The 17,582-nt window shown below is 36.5% G+C and overlaps 1 protein-coding gene across 1 annotated transcript in view; it reads left to right on the top strand.

Annotated features, from left to right (window-relative positions):
- The window catches only part of LOC132546354 (kinetochore-associated protein 1-like), a 42,071-nt gene that overhangs the window by 23,165 nt on the left and 1,324 nt on the right, over positions 1–17,582 (top strand). The window contains exons 37-58 of the mRNA XM_060210068.1: positions 763–962; positions 1,359–1,460; positions 2,022–2,150; positions 2,568–2,684; positions 2,860–2,969; positions 4,021–4,204; positions 6,544–6,624; positions 6,902–6,997; positions 7,149–7,239; positions 7,993–8,051; positions 8,684–8,921; positions 9,608–9,681; positions 10,147–10,351; positions 10,504–10,625; positions 11,495–11,583; positions 11,906–11,975; positions 12,496–12,623; positions 12,952–13,087; positions 13,434–13,529; positions 13,762–13,873; positions 14,158–14,221; positions 17,131–17,254. Coding sequence (XP_060066051.1) covers positions 763–962; positions 1,359–1,460; positions 2,022–2,150; positions 2,568–2,684; positions 2,860–2,969; positions 4,021–4,204; positions 6,544–6,624; positions 6,902–6,997; positions 7,149–7,239; positions 7,993–8,051; positions 8,684–8,921; positions 9,608–9,681; positions 10,147–10,351; positions 10,504–10,625; positions 11,495–11,583; positions 11,906–11,975; positions 12,496–12,623; positions 12,952–13,087; positions 13,434–13,529; positions 13,762–13,873; positions 14,158–14,221; positions 17,131–17,254 — 2,627 coding nt within the window. The remainder of the gene's footprint in view (positions 1–762; positions 963–1,358; positions 1,461–2,021; positions 2,151–2,567; positions 2,685–2,859; positions 2,970–4,020; positions 4,205–6,543; positions 6,625–6,901; positions 6,998–7,148; positions 7,240–7,992; positions 8,052–8,683; positions 8,922–9,607; positions 9,682–10,146; positions 10,352–10,503; positions 10,626–11,494; positions 11,584–11,905; positions 11,976–12,495; positions 12,624–12,951; positions 13,088–13,433; positions 13,530–13,761; positions 13,874–14,157; positions 14,222–17,130; positions 17,255–17,582) is intronic.

Below are 17,582 nucleotides of genomic sequence, written 5' to 3'. Positions count from 1 at the left end.
ATAATTACAATAGGTACAACCATTGGCAATATAAGGTTTGTACTCGGTCCATCAGCCCCTCACTTTAACTAGAGCTTATATTGTACATTTGAATCACCTAAAATGCTAAAAAAGCTATTGGAGAATTCCACTTCACTCTTAGAGTAGCAGTGTCACATAAGCTCCACTTCATACCTAGTTATTGGGGTTTTTTTTTCATCCCAAAAATTGCTTGGCCAGGCATTATTACTTAGTTATTGTAAACTCACAAATTTAAATTTGTAGTTCATCAGATAAGTTTTTCAAGTTATGGTTCATGGTTGTATATCTATAATAAGACATTTGGTTTTAATTGCAATCCGAAAGTTTCATGACATCTTTAGGGTGAATTTTTATCTTTCATCTGTAATGTAGGTGGACAGTGATTTCCTCACTAAGTTGGGGAATAGAGATCCATACATATTTTAGCTCACTTGGCCCAAAGTGAGCCAGGTAAGCTATAGAATTACCGTAACAACACTCCAATGATTTGCCCTGCCCATGAATTTTACAGACTGAAGTTTACTTCAGGATACATTCAGTTGTACACTTACGTTTACATTGCACATTTTCAAAATTTGTTTAAATAAATTTGATGTAGATGAATTTGAATGTCAATAACACATGTATCTATGAAAAATATTGCATACCAGGTGAGAAATGCAGACCCATTGGACCTCTTGTTAACAGAATTTCAAATATTGCTTTGAAATAATAGTACATTTGGAGGTGTTTTGTTGTTAGAAGCCAGTTGTGCAGAGGAGGAGGAGAATGACTCAGGGTTACCCATACAGAGGATGCATCGTCATATCATTCCAGTCCTGCAACATCTTAAAGACAACAGTCACATGGAGTTAGCCTATCGATTCTCCATACACATGTTGTCACGCTCCACTGAACATGTTACACAGTTTGACATGGGCATACCACCATACAGGACTGATGTACGTAATGTGTTTTATCAGTTTGATGTCTAAAGGCTTCCATCCACACAAACATGTGTGTTTCTGTGTATATTATACTGTAATATAGTTTAAACTATGGCCTTAGTTTGTCTGGTTGCTGGATAGACATTAAACACATACTGTATGTATGTATCCCAGGGAGATGAAATATCACATTGTAAAATTGGGTCTAATTGTTACTAAATACAGTCATTTTTAATAGCAAAATTTGAGTGATAATTTCCTAACTATTTTATTATTTACACCTCCTTATTTGCTACACTTGGCGGGCAGAAACCAAAATTATCTGTCCATTTATCTTTCTGTCCATTCATAATATCTGTTATATTTCTCCTTCAATCAGGTGATGAAAATTGACATATTGATTTATTACAGGATTTTTCAAAGCTGGCAGAGGAGCAGCAGGCCAAACTAAGAGATATAGAGACAATGGCCAACCCTTGGATCAAGACCATTGTCACAGCAATTCTGATGAAGGTACACATAAGCCAAGTGTAGGGAAATTAAGTCTGCCACATTAATCTATTTGTATCATTTGGTTACCATGGTATTAAAGTCCTTTAATATGATGATACAAGTCCCAAAATCATTAAATTTCACAAATCAAAATTAGAATATCTTTAAAAATTTTTCATGTCATATTTTTGCCATTAAATGCAGGAACTAGAAAAGTAATCCAACTCTTTTTCATTTAAAATTTTCTAGTGAAATATTTGCCATGCAGTCTAATTACGTAAATCAAAGACTTGGCAGAAAAATGTTATATGATATGAAAATTCATCTTTATGTTTACTATGTCAGTGTTTGAAATGAAGTGCACTTTTACATACATTTTCCTTCCAGCCAAATTTGGTCAAATTTAGCAATTAACCTAATTTCCATGAGAGGTGTTTGGACATATGTATATTTTACAAATTTGTTCTGGCGCAGAAAGCCCTTTTATGCACTTTTATAATTGATTTAGCTTATATGTGATGATAGGTGTACATGATTATTTAGACAGAGAAATGTATTTGTGAATCATTGTTTGCCTTGTAGATTTTTAATAGTCAGGACATTGATCAGAGCCTCGGTCTGATGTACATGGCGAGCCGCACAAAGCGGGAGGGAGAGGAGTCATTGATGAAAATTATACGCTCCACAGGACACAACTACAAAAAACTCAAGGTCAGTTTAGCACATACTTAGATTTAACCATGTCTTGTCGCAGCAATTCAAAGTTCATACAATTCAAAGTGTGCTATTATTCTTGGGGAAGAGTTTAGATTTTATACTTTTCTGTTATGCTTATTTGAATTAATCCTTTTGAAAAACTGTTTTTGTTTTCAGTTACATTTTTTAAAATTTCCTGTGATAAGTTTTGAACTCTTTATGGATATTGACTTCGAGTGGTAGTTTTGATTAACATAGTTACAGTTTTCTTCTAGCTTTACGCTGAAGGGAATTCCCCTTTAGCTCATCAGTAGATTGTCAGTAATGTAATTAAGTGTTTGGCCATTTGATTCCCAGCAGAGCACACAAGTCCTTTCCAGTTACAGTTATATTAAGCCTTTGTAGTTACTTCTCAGATATGTTGGTTTACAGGCTCTAGCAAAGGTTGGGATTGGAATTGGCCAGCTCCATCATGAACCTAATTTGATAAAAATGTGTGAAACTCTCGAGAAAAATGCTACATGGGGCTGCCGACTTGGGAAAATCAAGGTATGAAATATATGTATTAAACTGGAAGGATAGAAAAGTTTTTTTATTTTTGAGAAATTGCTATATTCATATACAGCTTTTCATTTTTGTTTCATTTGGAAGTCAGTATAAATATATATAAATATGGCAGCAGGATTCATTAAGACTGGTAACTTACAACTACCACCTTTTCTAGATTAGTTTCAAGGAAGCTTTCCAAAAACCATCATCAGAGAAGATCAAACTCCTGCCACTGATTGCCCAGTGTGAGGCTGCACACATGTCACTTGTAAAGGACTTCTGTAGGTAGGTGGTATCATGTGATTATACTAAAACACTTGCTGTAGGTTGTAACTGGCCATGTACTAGATTACCCTCTAATTGTGTGTATACTAGACACTGACTTAATCCCTGTAATTGTCTGTATACTAGACACTGACTTAAACCCTGTAATTGTCTGTATAATAGACACTGATTTAAACCCTGTAATTGTGTATATACTAGACACTGACTTAAACCCTGTAATCGTCTGTATAATAGACACTGATTTAAACCCTGTAATTGTGTATATACTAGACACTGACTTAAACCCTGTAATTGTGTGTATACTAGTCACTGATTTAAACCCTGTAATTGTGTGTATACTAGACACTGACTTAAACCCTGTAATTGTCTGTATACTAGACACTGACTTAAACCCTGTAATTGTGTGTATACTAGACACTGACTTAAACCCTGTAATTGTGTGTATACTAGATACTGACTTAATCCCTGTAATTGTGTGTATACTAGACACTGACTTAAACCCTGTAATTGTGTGTATACTAGACACTGACTTAAACCCTGTAATTGTGTGTATACTAGACACAGACTTAATCCCTGTAATTGTGTGTATACTAGACACTGACTTAAACCCTGTAATTGTGTGTATACTAGACACTGACTTAAACCCTGTAATTGTGTGTATACTAGATGCTGACTTAAACCCTGTAATTGTGTGTATACTAGACACTGACTTAAACCTTGTAATTGTGTGTATACTAGACACTGACTTAAACCCTGTAATTGTGTGTATACTAGACACTGACTTAATCCCTGTAATTGTGTGTATACTAGACACAGACTTAATCCCTGTAATTGTGTGTATACTAGACACTGACTTAAACCCTGTAATTGTCTGTATACTAGACGCTGATTTAAACCCTGTAATTGTGCGTATACTAGACGCTGACTTAAACCCTGTAATTGTGTGTATACTAGACACCGACTTAAACTCTGTACAGTATACTCTATAGTGTTATTTACATGTAACTGTTGTAAAACTTCACAGTGTTTTTTTTTTTTAATTTTCATTAAGTGATTTCAACCTTGACCAGGATGAAGGCCTACTGCTTTTCCTTGATCATATGTTCACCCTGCCAGACCATGTTACTCTTGGTGTTTTGGCCAAACGGTCACTCCTTGCTAAGGCTCATGCCACCATAAGGGAAATCAGTGAAGAACAGGTCTTGCTGAACAAACTCCAGTCTATTTACAAGAAGGTATTTACAACCATCGACTTCAATATTATTTTCAATCAGAATTTTCAAGATTGATTTATGAAACTTTCTCGTAAAGGGTTTCATATTTCCAACAACAAAGTTAGGTTAGAATAATGACACTGGAGCCACCAGTGTATCGACTACAAAATATCTGTTCCACCCCTTTTTACAACTTTTTTGCTTTCCAACAAAATTTAGATTGTATAACTTGCGTACCATTTAGTTGTTAATTTTTGACAGCTATTGAATTCCTAAATTACTGAATACATGATAGTTACTAAATTCCTAAACCACTAAATTCACGACAGACACTGAATTCCTAATTCACTGAAGACACGACAGACACTGAATTCCTAATTCACTGAAGACATGACAAATACAGAATTCCTTATCCACTGAAGACATGACAGACACTGAATTTCTAAGCCTCCGAAGACACGACAGACACTGAATTGCTAAGCTATTGAAGACATGACAGTTTCTGTTCCCCTTAGTGCTAAAGATAGGAGAGGCACTGAATCACTGTAATTGGTCGATGATGAATGGTAAAAGGTTTGATGTCTCACATAATCGGTTGTTGTCACTTTGTACCCCACACTACACATGCCATAGTTAAGCCCAGCTGTCATGTCCAGGTCAATTTGCAGTTCGTCTTAGGCATGTACAATAAACAGGTCTATGAGAAGTGGTGTGTCTTAGACATGGCACATTCACTACAAAAGACCAACATGATTAACAACAAGTGGTGTGTGGGACAAACTGATCAACAGCTGAGGTGAGACAGAGGACAACAAATACTGTCTGAGACCTACATTGTTACAGCTGAGGTGAGACAGATGACAACAAATACTGTAAGTTACTAATTTATCTATAGCTGAGGTGAGACAGATGACAACAAATAATGTCTTAGATCTATATAGTTACAGCTAAGTGGGGACATAGGACAACAAATACTGTAAGAGACCTACATAATTACAGCTGAGTTGTGACAGTTGACAACAAATAATGTCTTAGATCTATATAGTTACAGCTAAGTGGGGACATAGGACAACAAATACTTTAAGAGACCTACATTGTTACAGCTGAGTTGTGACAGTTGACAACAAATAATGTCTTAGATCTATATAGTTACAGCTAAGTGGGGACATAGGACAACAAATACTGTCTGAGACCTACATTGTTACAGCTGAGGTGAGACAGATGACAACAAATAATGTCTTAGATCTATATAGTTACAGCTAAGTGGGGACATAGGACAACAAATACTGTCTGAGACCTACATTGTTACAGCTGAGGTGAGACAGATGACAACAAATAATGTCTTAGATCTATATAGTTACAGCTAAGTGGGGACATAGGACAACAAATACTGTCTGAGACCTACATTGTTACAGCTGAGGTGAGACAGATGACAACAAATAATGTCTTAGATCTATATAGTTACAGCTAAGTGGGGACATAGGACAACAAATACTGTAAGAGACCTACATTGTTACAGCTGAGTTGTGACAGATGACAATAGATACTATCAGAGATTTATATTTGTTAACTTGGAACAGAGGACAACATATTTTATGTTTTCTGCAAGTCATCCTTTCTCAAGGAATAAGTCCATCCCCACCAATTGTAGTTTCTTAAATGGTTGCAAATGCTCTAGGATGTCCTGTACTAACTAGGCCTGTGTATCAGCTACTAACACTATACAATACACGTTACAATATAGGTGTTGTGATGTGTATTTTGTGTGTGTAGTACGAGTATAGCCATCTGAAGACCCATGACAGTAGATAAGGTTTTTGACTGTAAGGTAAAAAGCACAAAAAAACCACTCAATAAACTTAGAATTTTACACCTTTACTTTAAATCATTAACTTACAGTGTTGTAAGTAGCATGATTATGAACTGTCTGCTTCCCTGTAAGCAGAATAAGATTGTCCAAAACTAGCATCCATGGAAAAATGTTTTGTTTGTTATACAAAGAATTTGATTCAGCATATAATTGCCCTTCTCCGCCTCTCTGTTTTTTTCTTTTTTTTTTTTATCTGAGTATTTCAATCTCTTTTGAGTTACCCTGAGTTACCCTCACCCAATTAGTTTTAAACTTTGTAGGTTTTATTATAATGACATGCAGTTTGCTTTCCTGTAGTATTTCAATCTCTTTTGAGTTACCCTGAGTTACCCTCACCCAATTAGTTTTAAACTTTGTAGGTTGTATTATAATGACATGCTGTTTGCTTTCCTGTAGAAAGTTTGAGACGGTACTCGGTGTTTACATGTATTTCCATTACCCAGAAATGTTTATAGTGAGATGTTCGCATTTTTATTTTACATTTTTTCAGACTGATGCTTATGACTATGAGACATTAGAATTTCTGTTAAATGAAATGCAGAATTTAGACCGAGATACACAAAGAGAAACAGTAAGTAATGCATGTTTTATATAGACACAGGTGACATATTTATAAAATGTTTTTAGTCTATTATCACATGAATCCTGAGTCTTATGGATCAGTACTGCAGAACACGAGACTTGGCAACATTTGATCACATGCATATTTAATTGAAACATTAATTGACTCTGAATGTACAAAAATGTAATCACCATGTTGTTATTAATCAGCATGTTTTATTAGATATCACTACATAAGTGTTTTAGATATAAATTTTTGTTTTGAAAAAGTAACATTCTATCGACAGAGTTTGAAGCTGTTAAGCTACCTAAAAGTGTACATACGGCGTAAACCTCCATCGGAGTATGAGTTAAGATACCAGCCTGATGGAGACAAGGAAGATGTAAGTATTTATATTGTCACGTACAGAGAATTATGTTCCTATTTTCATCCTTCTCTTTCCACTGTTGAATCAGGAATCAAAGAGTTCAGTGTTTCAGTAAGTGAATACTTGAATGGACAATGGATTTGATTGGTCCATGTATTTTTAACAGCTGAGGATCATCATGGACATGCTGCCGCCAAACAGTAAGACAAGACTTCCACTTCATCCCTTCAATGAGGGAGAGGCATGGAAAATCATCAGTGAGTCCATTTTATAATAAATCAACTTGAATGTAACGGAAGCCTTAAAGTGGAGTCTCAGCGCTCAGTATTGTATCTACAACATCAGAAATGTTCTACTTCCCTTTGTTTGCTGTCAACCTCCACAATCTATTATTGTTTTCACTTAAATAACATATTTTACACAATTGTTTATGTATGGTGCATTTGTGGAGTAGAAAGAAGTCTTTATGAAAGATTCAATAGAATAATAGATGGATACTGACAGCAGACTAATCTATTGTCATTAATTTCTTTTGGTCCTTGTACATTTAAGTGTCACTTTACCCCATAAAAAACAAAACTAATAAAATTTGAATGTTGTATGTCATACTGTCTATTGGGATATTTTTGCTCTGTGCAATTTTCGCAAAATTTTATGCGATTTCATTTGAAATTTGAAAGGCCTCTTTTGAAGACTCAGAATACCTCAAAATTGACATACCTTACATATATTCCAGTGTAGATTCTGACATTGACTGGAGAACTTACAAGTCATACTAGATTAGAGATTTACATACCAACTAGTGTTTATCTATGATAGAAGTATTCACAACTAGAAAGTGTTCAGGTACATGTAGGTATGTCAGCTCTATAGATGTATGACACATCTACAATAAAAAGAAAACATGCATATTTTGCAATTTTGAAAGGGTCGCTAAACTTGCAAACATTTGCCAGTGTACAGTATTATGTTCAGTAAGCATTTTGAAGACATATGTATTTTGTGTTCAGCACCAGAACTGGAGAAAGAGACTGTACCAACTTGGCTGCCTATTGCCGACCTGTTGAAGGTAAACTGGAAACTGAATGATGAATAAAATTTATCAGTTGCTTTTCTCAGACCAAATTTTATACAGTTAATGTCCTTACAAAAAGTTCTGGCTTGTAACAACATTTCAAGTGAACAGTTACATTTTTGTAATCAAACTTCATAGTCCTTCCTTAAAACATCTATTTTTGATACCAGTTTATATCTTCCATACTCTAAATTCATATATTGTGGGACTCAATTTTGTAGTTTTTAGAAAACCGCTATTCCTTGGATATTTGATTTTTAGGAAAAGTATAGCTCAATTAAATTACATATACAAACTTAACAATGCTAAGACAAATGAGTTCATAGATTAAGCATACCAAAGAAATGAAAGGAAATAAATCCCCATGAAAATTAAGGATTTTACAGTACATCTGTACTCCTAAATGAATGCTTTAAATTTTATTTTCACAAAATACACTTGTGTTTAGTTTGACCTTATCAGGATATATATTTTTTTCTGAATTGATTACCTAATGTTTGTCATTTAGGCTATTCACACACTTCTGTTGAATTTATGTTTTAGAAAACCTGGCAAATTATTGACGAAAATGAAAAGTTTGGTGTTATCCTTAAAGGTCTTTTAATACAAGCTTTCTCCTTACTTAGTTATCTGCGGACCAGATCTACCTTGTGACAGTCCAAAACATGGTACGAAAACATGTTCAGCTGACCAAGAAACCAACACAAGGCAGTACAGCTATCGTGGACAAAAGTTTGTGGAACTGGAATGTGAGAGATGCCAACCTGTCACTGCTCAGTGATGTCCAGGTACTGTTGAGGAATGTGTCCAAGTGTGAGCTGGCCTTGGCCTGTGCCAGCTGGATGGTGAAAGAACTCCCATTAGGTAGGTAATATATACAGTAATAAGACAAGGGAGTGATGATTATCTATTATCTTGTCAAATCAATTGATAGTTATTTTTGAGAATTGACTTGGAGAAATCAGACATAATTGTATCAAATTATCATGATTTGGATACCTGGACTTTGCCATTCATTGCTTGATTAGGTTACTAGTAACTTCTACTATCAAAATTTCAAACGATACTTTAAATAAAACACCACAAAACTGTAAGTGCATATTTTGGGTGAAGCATCATTAGTTTAGTTGGCTAAAGCAAATCCATCAAAATCCTAAAATATATCATTCACATTTGAAAAATTCCTCTAATGTGTCTGTACATTAAATGGACTTTTAATTGCATGGTTGTGGGTTTATTTATACAAGGAACAAATACCTCTTCCTGTCAAATATGACATTCTTTTATTGTGAATTTGTTTTGTATTGAGTTAAATATTGTGTTTGAAGTTGAGTGTTGGTAATTATTGGATAAAATTAAAATATCAGTAATGCAAAAAAATTTAACCTCTCTAAGAGGTACCTCAGTACATTTCTTTTAGATGTAGTATTCATTAATAAACAAATGTCATTAGGGGTAAACATCAGTATATATGTTGGGATTTAAAGGAAGCACAATTTCTATTGTATGCTCGATTATATGGAACTCATCAAACTGAGTTTGTGTTACAGGTGCGGAGAAAGTAGAGGCACTACAAGGATGTATCCGCTATGCTGAGTTGTGGCACAGAGCTGTGAAAGACAAGGTAACATTAGTATAAACCCCATTGTGGTGTATTTTTTGGGCCGAGCTGTGGCACATATAAGTAAAAGACCAGGTAGGATCACAGTGTAATATAGACAAGGTTAAGGTCATTAGTTCACCAATTAGGAGTCCTTGTAAGCTTATAGTGTTCACTTGACATTCTCATTCCACAACAGAATATTTATTGGGTAAGTTTCTTCACTCTTATAATTCCATAAGTAGGCATCCTGCATATATATTCATAACAGGTCCTGAAATGATGCTGCTGGAATTTTATGTTGAAATTCAGCATTTTATTTTCAAATATTTCCACAATTTTTACTTATCTGCTATTGAAAAGCTTATAACTCCTAAGTATACATCCCACACCCCTTATATTTCACCTACAACAATTTAAATGTTTTTTTTCATCATCCATTATGTTAAGATCTGAAATTCTTTTGTTATCGAATCATATCGATGGTAGACTGCAGAAAAAGAAAAAGCTATGAATGCCTTTGTGAAGTTTACTGGGATGTGGCAGAGATTAGCAACAGAACAGGTTCTCTTTGTATACAAAGTGGGCGAACCAGAACTCGTATCACTGGCTGGCAATCCCAACAAACTTCTTCTCAAGTTGTACGAACACAACAGTATTGTCAACCAGGAAATAGCAGAAAAGGATAAACCAGGTAAGATTTTAGGGCTATATTCTGGTTCATTGATTTAGTTCCATGTCAGAAAAATTAAATTTGAATCCATTTCCTAATAAAGTAAGGCTTGGCTTGTTGACACCGTTTTGTGTTCTGATGTAATATTCATGTTGACAAAATATTTTTTACAGATATCCACAAAATTGCAGAGGACATTGCCAGTATCCATAACGTAGATCTGGAACAGCTTCGTCTTAATCTACTGTATAGATGGTTGCCATCTGTAAAATCCAGACAGGGAGGCCAAGACTCGGTACAAATACTTATTTTGTTGGGAATACAGTAAAATCAGTCAAGAAAGCTCAGGTCATTGGGTCGTTACAAATCAATTAACTCAGAAGTATTTTAACATTAACCGGGGTTCATAAGTATTATGCAATTTAATATGTTATTTGTTCATTTCATACTTATTGTAAAATTAATGTGTCTTAGGTTTAGTTGTATTTCAGTTTATAACACATGAAATTCAGCATTGATGTACGATGCATAGTAAGTTACTGCTTCTTGCTATACATTTATGAATCTTTCCTGAAATATTGGTCAGTGAGTGACTTCATAAGTCATTTAATAGCATTCTTTTGTTCATCTAGCAAAGCAAGTGTTTGTCCTTATCATTACTGTTGACCATATTTCAAATAAGAATCTTTTGTGCAAGATATCTCCTAAACCTTCTGAGAATTTCACACCTTAGCTTCACCCTACCAAGATTTACAACTGAATAGATAGTTGTGTTCATCTGTCAAGTTCAAGGTCAAAGATAGCCCTTGACCTTTGCAAATATATACCTTGTAACATTTCTAGATCAGATTCACACTATCACATCATTTCACTAAGGTCTACGCCTGATCATAGTTTAGTGGTCATCAGTCAAGGACCAAGGTTCAGTGTTGACCATTTTTCAAATAAAAACCTTTTATACAAGATATCTCAGAAACCCCTTTATGAATTAACCCCTCTCAATTGATTGAGATCAGAATGAAGAAAATGAGGGGGTTTGTAGTATATCAATGCGAGTCCCTGCTTACACTGTTTTTCAATTAAAATCTTGGTATGATTTGAAATAGTAATAGAATCATATTCAATAGTTAATATTTGTATTTTCATGGATGGATTTCTTTTCAGACTGTGACATTTAGTTTTGATCAACTTAACCTGGGAGATGAGACAATGATATCGGCAGATGATGACGATGAGGATGCTAATCTTCGAAGGTCTGTATCTGTAATGAGTATTACTTGATACCACTCCAGGAAAGTCCACCATTATCTGTTTGGGGCTGCCAAAGTATAACACACAAGGCCAGTGTTTTGTGTGATGCTGGGGTTCAGATATATTTCTTATTTTAGTAATAGTATCTAACCTTATTTCCATTAAAGCTTAAGCTAGTTATAAGGTGTTCTCTGATACTTAAAGATTAGGGTAAGAGAATATTGGTGTGTGACTCTGGATGTTTAATGAGCATATCAGCTGGAACTCTTCTGCTTGCAGTAAAAACTTTTGAAGTATGTCAAATAATTAGTGTTTTCATTCTAGAGTGCTGTATATACTACAGAGAGGAACAACAGAGAAGAATGTCATGTTCCTGTTCGAGTTCGCTTTCAAGGTAAGGATCCTTATTATTTCTGTCACTTCTGTCAAACACTTTTTAGCTCACCTGCCCAAACGTCAAGTGAGCTTATGTTGCGGGAACTTTTCCATTTGAACAACTTCTCAATAACCAAAAGGCCTTGGGTCCTGATGATGAAGAACACTTACCATGGTTTTCATTAATGAATCACCTTGACCTCTTTAAATGTAACAGGAGTTAAATGTGTTCAGATCTTTTTTTAAATTTTTTTTTTTTTTAATTTTTTTTTTAGTTGACAGAAGGTAATATTTAACTATAAAGGTATTGAGTAAAATCTGTACAAAGTTTATGATATAACATGATATTGGGGTCCACCTAAACAAGCTAGATTTACCAGTAATCACATGAATTATATATATCCTGGTAACAAGGTACATTTTATTCTGTTCTTTAACTGACAGAGGTGAGTAATTCAGGCCAATTTCACCTCTTATTGGGTTTGCGAAGTTTTCTTGGCTTATACAGGTACTGATTTTATCTGATGTGTTTTTGACAGGAAAAGAAGATGGATGAAGCATGTAACATCACTAATATGTGTCGTGTGCGAGCACTACGCTGTCTTCTACAGATAGGAGATAAAGCTGCTGTACAGAAACTGTTTCATAAATCTCTGGATCAAGTGAGGTAAGTCACTGTCAAATCTGACATGTTCGCTATTACAGGACAAAAGTATAGACACACTCTCATATGAAATTAAATTTGTCCTAATCACAGGCAGCCAGTTGTAGAGACGATATATCATTATGACTGTCCATTCCTATTACCATCTGTGTGAAATATGTCTGCATGTTCCATGTGCCTGATGGAGGTTGAAAAACTTTTCCGCCTTCATGAAACGATAATGCCTGATGATTTTTAAAGTCAAAGGTCAATATGAATTATTGTCCTGTTGTTAGTGGAGTTGCAGTATCCTTCGTTGATATTTCCTGATGTCAGCTGATGTTTATTACAGACATATGATGAGGATGATGCTGTACTTGGTGGACCTGGAAAATCTACACATCCTCCACACAGTGCAGAGCTTTGAGGAGGCTAACAAAGAGGGTCTTATCAAAGGAATCTGGAGAAATCATCGCCATCAGAAAACAGTAATACATTCAACCTATAGACAAAGTTCTCTGACAGTGTAACATTAAATTACCAGTCTGAGCATCATATCATAACCAAGTTATATCATAATAATGGAAATTATATGACATGGAGCAATTGGACTGTTTATTTTTTTGTTATCTGTAGTTTGTTGTACATAATAGATGGAGAAAATTACAACTAATCTGCAAGTCAAGTTAAGACAATTTAGATGTGAATGGAGTTCTTATGTGTTGTATCTCATCAACCATATCTGAAACTAAATTATCTATAGTATGCTGTGTGAAAAAGCTGTCATTTACTTAGATCAGAACTAATTCAGCTGATTGTATTGTTCTTTTACAGGCAGCCCTTCTGGTAGCATCTTTGTGCCTCGACTACAACATACATGATCTCCAGCTCTGGACTAGTGTACTGCAGCAACTACACTCATTCCAACTGGTGAGTTAACAAGAGTAGTTTTAGTTCATCATGAAAAATGACTGTCATTATTTTAAACAGATATTGTGTATAAATTTCGGAGAAGACAAGTTTTTTCCTAAGACCATACAATGGAAACTTGGTCCTGTCAACCATTCGAATATGTATCACCCCAACTGATTTTTTTTTTTTAAGTTAACTTTTTATTCAAACGTTCTTGTGAATGTTAATGAGTTTATTTTCTTTGTTGAAGTTGTCTCCCTTGGAGTATGTGATACGGAGGTTGGCGAGTGTGGTCAAGATGAGACAGATAACTATCCTGCCAAGCCTTTGGCAGACCGTTCTTTCTACTCCCTTAACTAAGGGTATTTCTATATATCTTCTCTAATGCATTCCCAAAATTTTACATCAGTCAGTGTATTATTGTATAATGGAGGATTGTTTCATTTGATAATAAATTAGATACTTGTTTTGAAATCATTATCATACATTCGATATCTGCTTGTGAACATTGTATTAACACCAATTTTCTTCAAAATACAGTAGCTCTTTTTATTGGCATGATCAAATACTGTAAGGTTTATTGTTTGAACATCTTCAAGTGTCACACTAAGGTAATGTTTTGTCAATGTAATATCTTTTGTCACAGTTGCAGTCCCTCTGACTACCAGCCAAACAGAGCTGTGTGTTCGCTACTTCAACCTCATCCTACAGTAAGTACTTTCTATTCCATATCAAAACTCCTAAGGAATTATCATGATATTCGTCTGTTTCAAAACTGTAACTATCATCTATCATTTATCTGAGATTAACACATTTGAAAAAAAATACTGAACTTGTGATCTTGCGTTAAAGTGTTTAGTTACGGGTAAATCTTTTTATTTTGTTACTTCGTGATTGTACTTATATTATACATAAAGATATTTTCCTACTTTTAACATTGCTCAGTGGTTATATCATGTCAGACTTGGTACCGTAAAAACTTGTGTAATGTGCACAGATACTTTTGGGGGCTGAAAAAGAAAGAAAACACATAAAATGCTCAAGTATTAGGCATTGTTTCCTACCTATAAGTAAGTAGAAAGTAATTAATGAAATATGTCTGCCGAAAGTCAAACCCTTAAATATGAGGCTCGCAACTTATCAATCAGCTCTTGTGCCTCATGAACTTCTGATCATAGTTACAAATTATCACAGTATAACAATGACCACTTGCTTGCAGGTTGGGGTTTATGCATGTGAGCCCCTAATGACCCACTTACTTCCAGGTTAGGGTTTATCTATGTGAGCCCCTGATGACCCACTTACTTCCAGGTTAGGGTTAATCTATGCGAGTCCCTGAAGAACACTGACTTGCTGGTTGGGGTATATCTATGTGAGCCCCTAATGAACACTGACTTGATGGTTGGGGTATATCTATGTGAGCCCCTGATAAACACTGACTTGCTGGTAGGCGTATATCTATGTGAGCCCCTGATGAACACTGACTTGCTGGTTGTGGTATATCTATGTGAGCCCCTGATTAACACTGACATGCTGGTTGGGGTTTATCTATGTGAGCCCTTGATGAACACTGACTTGCTGGTTGGGGTATATCTATGTGAGCCCTTGATGAACACTGACTTGCTGGTTGGGGTATATCTATGTGAGCCCTTGATGAACACTGACTTGCTGGTTGGGGTTTATCTATGTGAGCCCTTGATGAACACTGACTTGCTGGTTGGGGTTTATCTATGTGAGGCCTTGATGAACACTGACTCGCTGGTTGGGGTTTATCTATGTGAGCCCTTGATGAACACTGACTCGCTGGTTGGGGTTTATCTATGTGAGCCCTTGATGAACACTGACTCGCTGGTTGGGGTTTATCTATGTGAGCCCTTGATGAACACTGACTTGCTGGTTAGGGTATATCTATGTGAGCCCCTGATGACCCACTTACTTCCAGGTGAGGGTTTATCTATGTGAGCCCCTAATGAACACTGACTTGCTGGTTGGGGTATATCTATGTGAGCCCCTGATGAACACTGACTTGCTGGTAGGGGTATATCTATGTGAGCCCCTGATGAACACTGACTTGCTGGTAGGCGTATATCTATGTTAGCCCCTGATGAACACTGACTTGCTGGTTTGGGTGTATATATGTTAGCCCCTGATGAACACTGACTTGCTGATTGGGGTATATCTATGTTAGCCCCTGATGAACATTGACTTGCTGGTTGGGGTATATCTGTTTGATCCCCTGATGAACACCGACTTGCTGGTTGTGGTATATCTATGTGAGCCCCTGATGAACACTGACTTGCTGGTTGTGGTATATCTATGTGAGCCCCTGATGAACACTGACTTGCTGGTTGGGGTTTATCTATGTGAGCCCTTGATGAACACTGACTTGCTGGTTGGGGTATATCTTTGTGAGCCCTTGATGAACACTGACTTGCTGGTTGGGGTATATCTATGTGAGCCCTTGATGAACACTGACTTGCTGGTTGGGGTTTATCTATGTGAGCCCTTGATGAACACTGACTTGCTGGTTGGGGTTTATCTATGTGAGCCCTTGATGAACATTGACTCGCTGGTTGGGGTTTATCTATGTGAGCCCTTGATGAACACTGACTCGCTGGTTGGGGTTTATCTATGTGAGCCCTTGATGAACACTGACTCGCTGGTTGGGGTTTATCTATGTGAGCCCTTGATGAACACTGACTCGCTGGTTGGGGTTTAATCTATGTGAGCCCTTGATGAACACTGACTCGCTGGTTGGGGTTTATCTATGTGAGCCCTTGATGAACGCTGACTCGCTGGTTGGGGTATATCTGTGTTAGCCCCTGATGAACGCTGACTTGCTGGTTGGGGTATATCTGTGTTAGCCCCTGATGAACACTGACTTGCTGGTTGGGGTATATCTTTGTTAGCCCCTGATGAACACTGACTCGCTGGTTGGGGTATATCTGTGTTAGCCCCTGATGAACGCTGACTTGCTGGTTGGGGTATATCTGTGTTAGCCCCTGATGAACACTGACTCGCTGGTTGGGGTATATCTTTGTTAGCCCATGATGAACACTGACTTGTTGGTTGGGGTATATCTGTGTTAGCCCCTGATGAACACTGACTTGTTGGTTGGGGTATATCTATGTGAGCCCTTGATAAACACTGACTTGTTGGTTGGGGTATATCTATGTGAGCCCTTGATGAACACTGACTTGCTGGTTGGGGTTTATCTATGTGAGCCCTTGATGAACACTGACTTGCTGGTTGGGGTATATCTATGTGAGCCCCTGATGAACACTGACTTGCTGGTTGTGGTATATCTATGTGAGCCCTTGATGAACACTGACTTGCTGGTTGGGGTTTATCTATGTGAGCCCTTGATGAACACTGACTTGCTGGTTGGGGTTTATCTATGTGAGCCCTTGATGAACACTGACTCGCTGGTTGTGGTATATCTATGTGAGCCCCTGATGAACACTGACTTGCTGGTTGGGGTATATCTATGTGAGCCCCTGATGAACACTGACTTGCTGGTTGGGGTATATCTATGTGAGCCCCTGATGAACACTGACTTGCTGGTTGGGGTATATCTATGTGATTCCCTGCTCACGCCCCATTTTTATTTTGTACATAGTTGTCCAGTGCTGATGGACATTGATCTGCTCTCCCTATCCAAACATTATCAGAGACTGGAAATGCCTTCCTGTGCTCTAGGCTGCCTCCTTCTAATTAAACACTTACATCAGGACCAGATCAAGGTAGGAGTGACACTTTCAAATTTGTTCTGTGATGAAATAGATGTTCTTTAATCTTGATTAATTGGAAAGTTATATGTGATGTTTTGATTACTGCATGGATCAGTGTTTAGGGATATTACATTGTAACCATTTAGTGTAAATTGACTTTCACGGGATAGTACATGGTTATCATGTAGTGTACATGTGGAAGATTACCAATGGGACCAGTTTTCATAGTAATCATATCATCATCTCTTACTTTTAACCTGCGTGTACATAAAGCAGAAAAGTCCTGTGATTTTAGTATCATCTGGTGCATTCTATACTTCAGTGCAAATAGGCTTCACGC

This window comes from Ylistrum balloti, unplaced genomic scaffold (genome assembly GCF_031769215.1).
Source record: "Ylistrum balloti isolate Yb309-2 unplaced genomic scaffold, AGI_CSIRO_Ybal_v1 Utg369886, whole genome shotgun sequence".
Lineage (NCBI taxonomy): Eukaryota > Metazoa > Mollusca > Bivalvia > Pectinida > Pectinidae > Ylistrum > Ylistrum balloti.
This window is presented reverse-complemented; position numbering and strand designations above follow the sequence as displayed.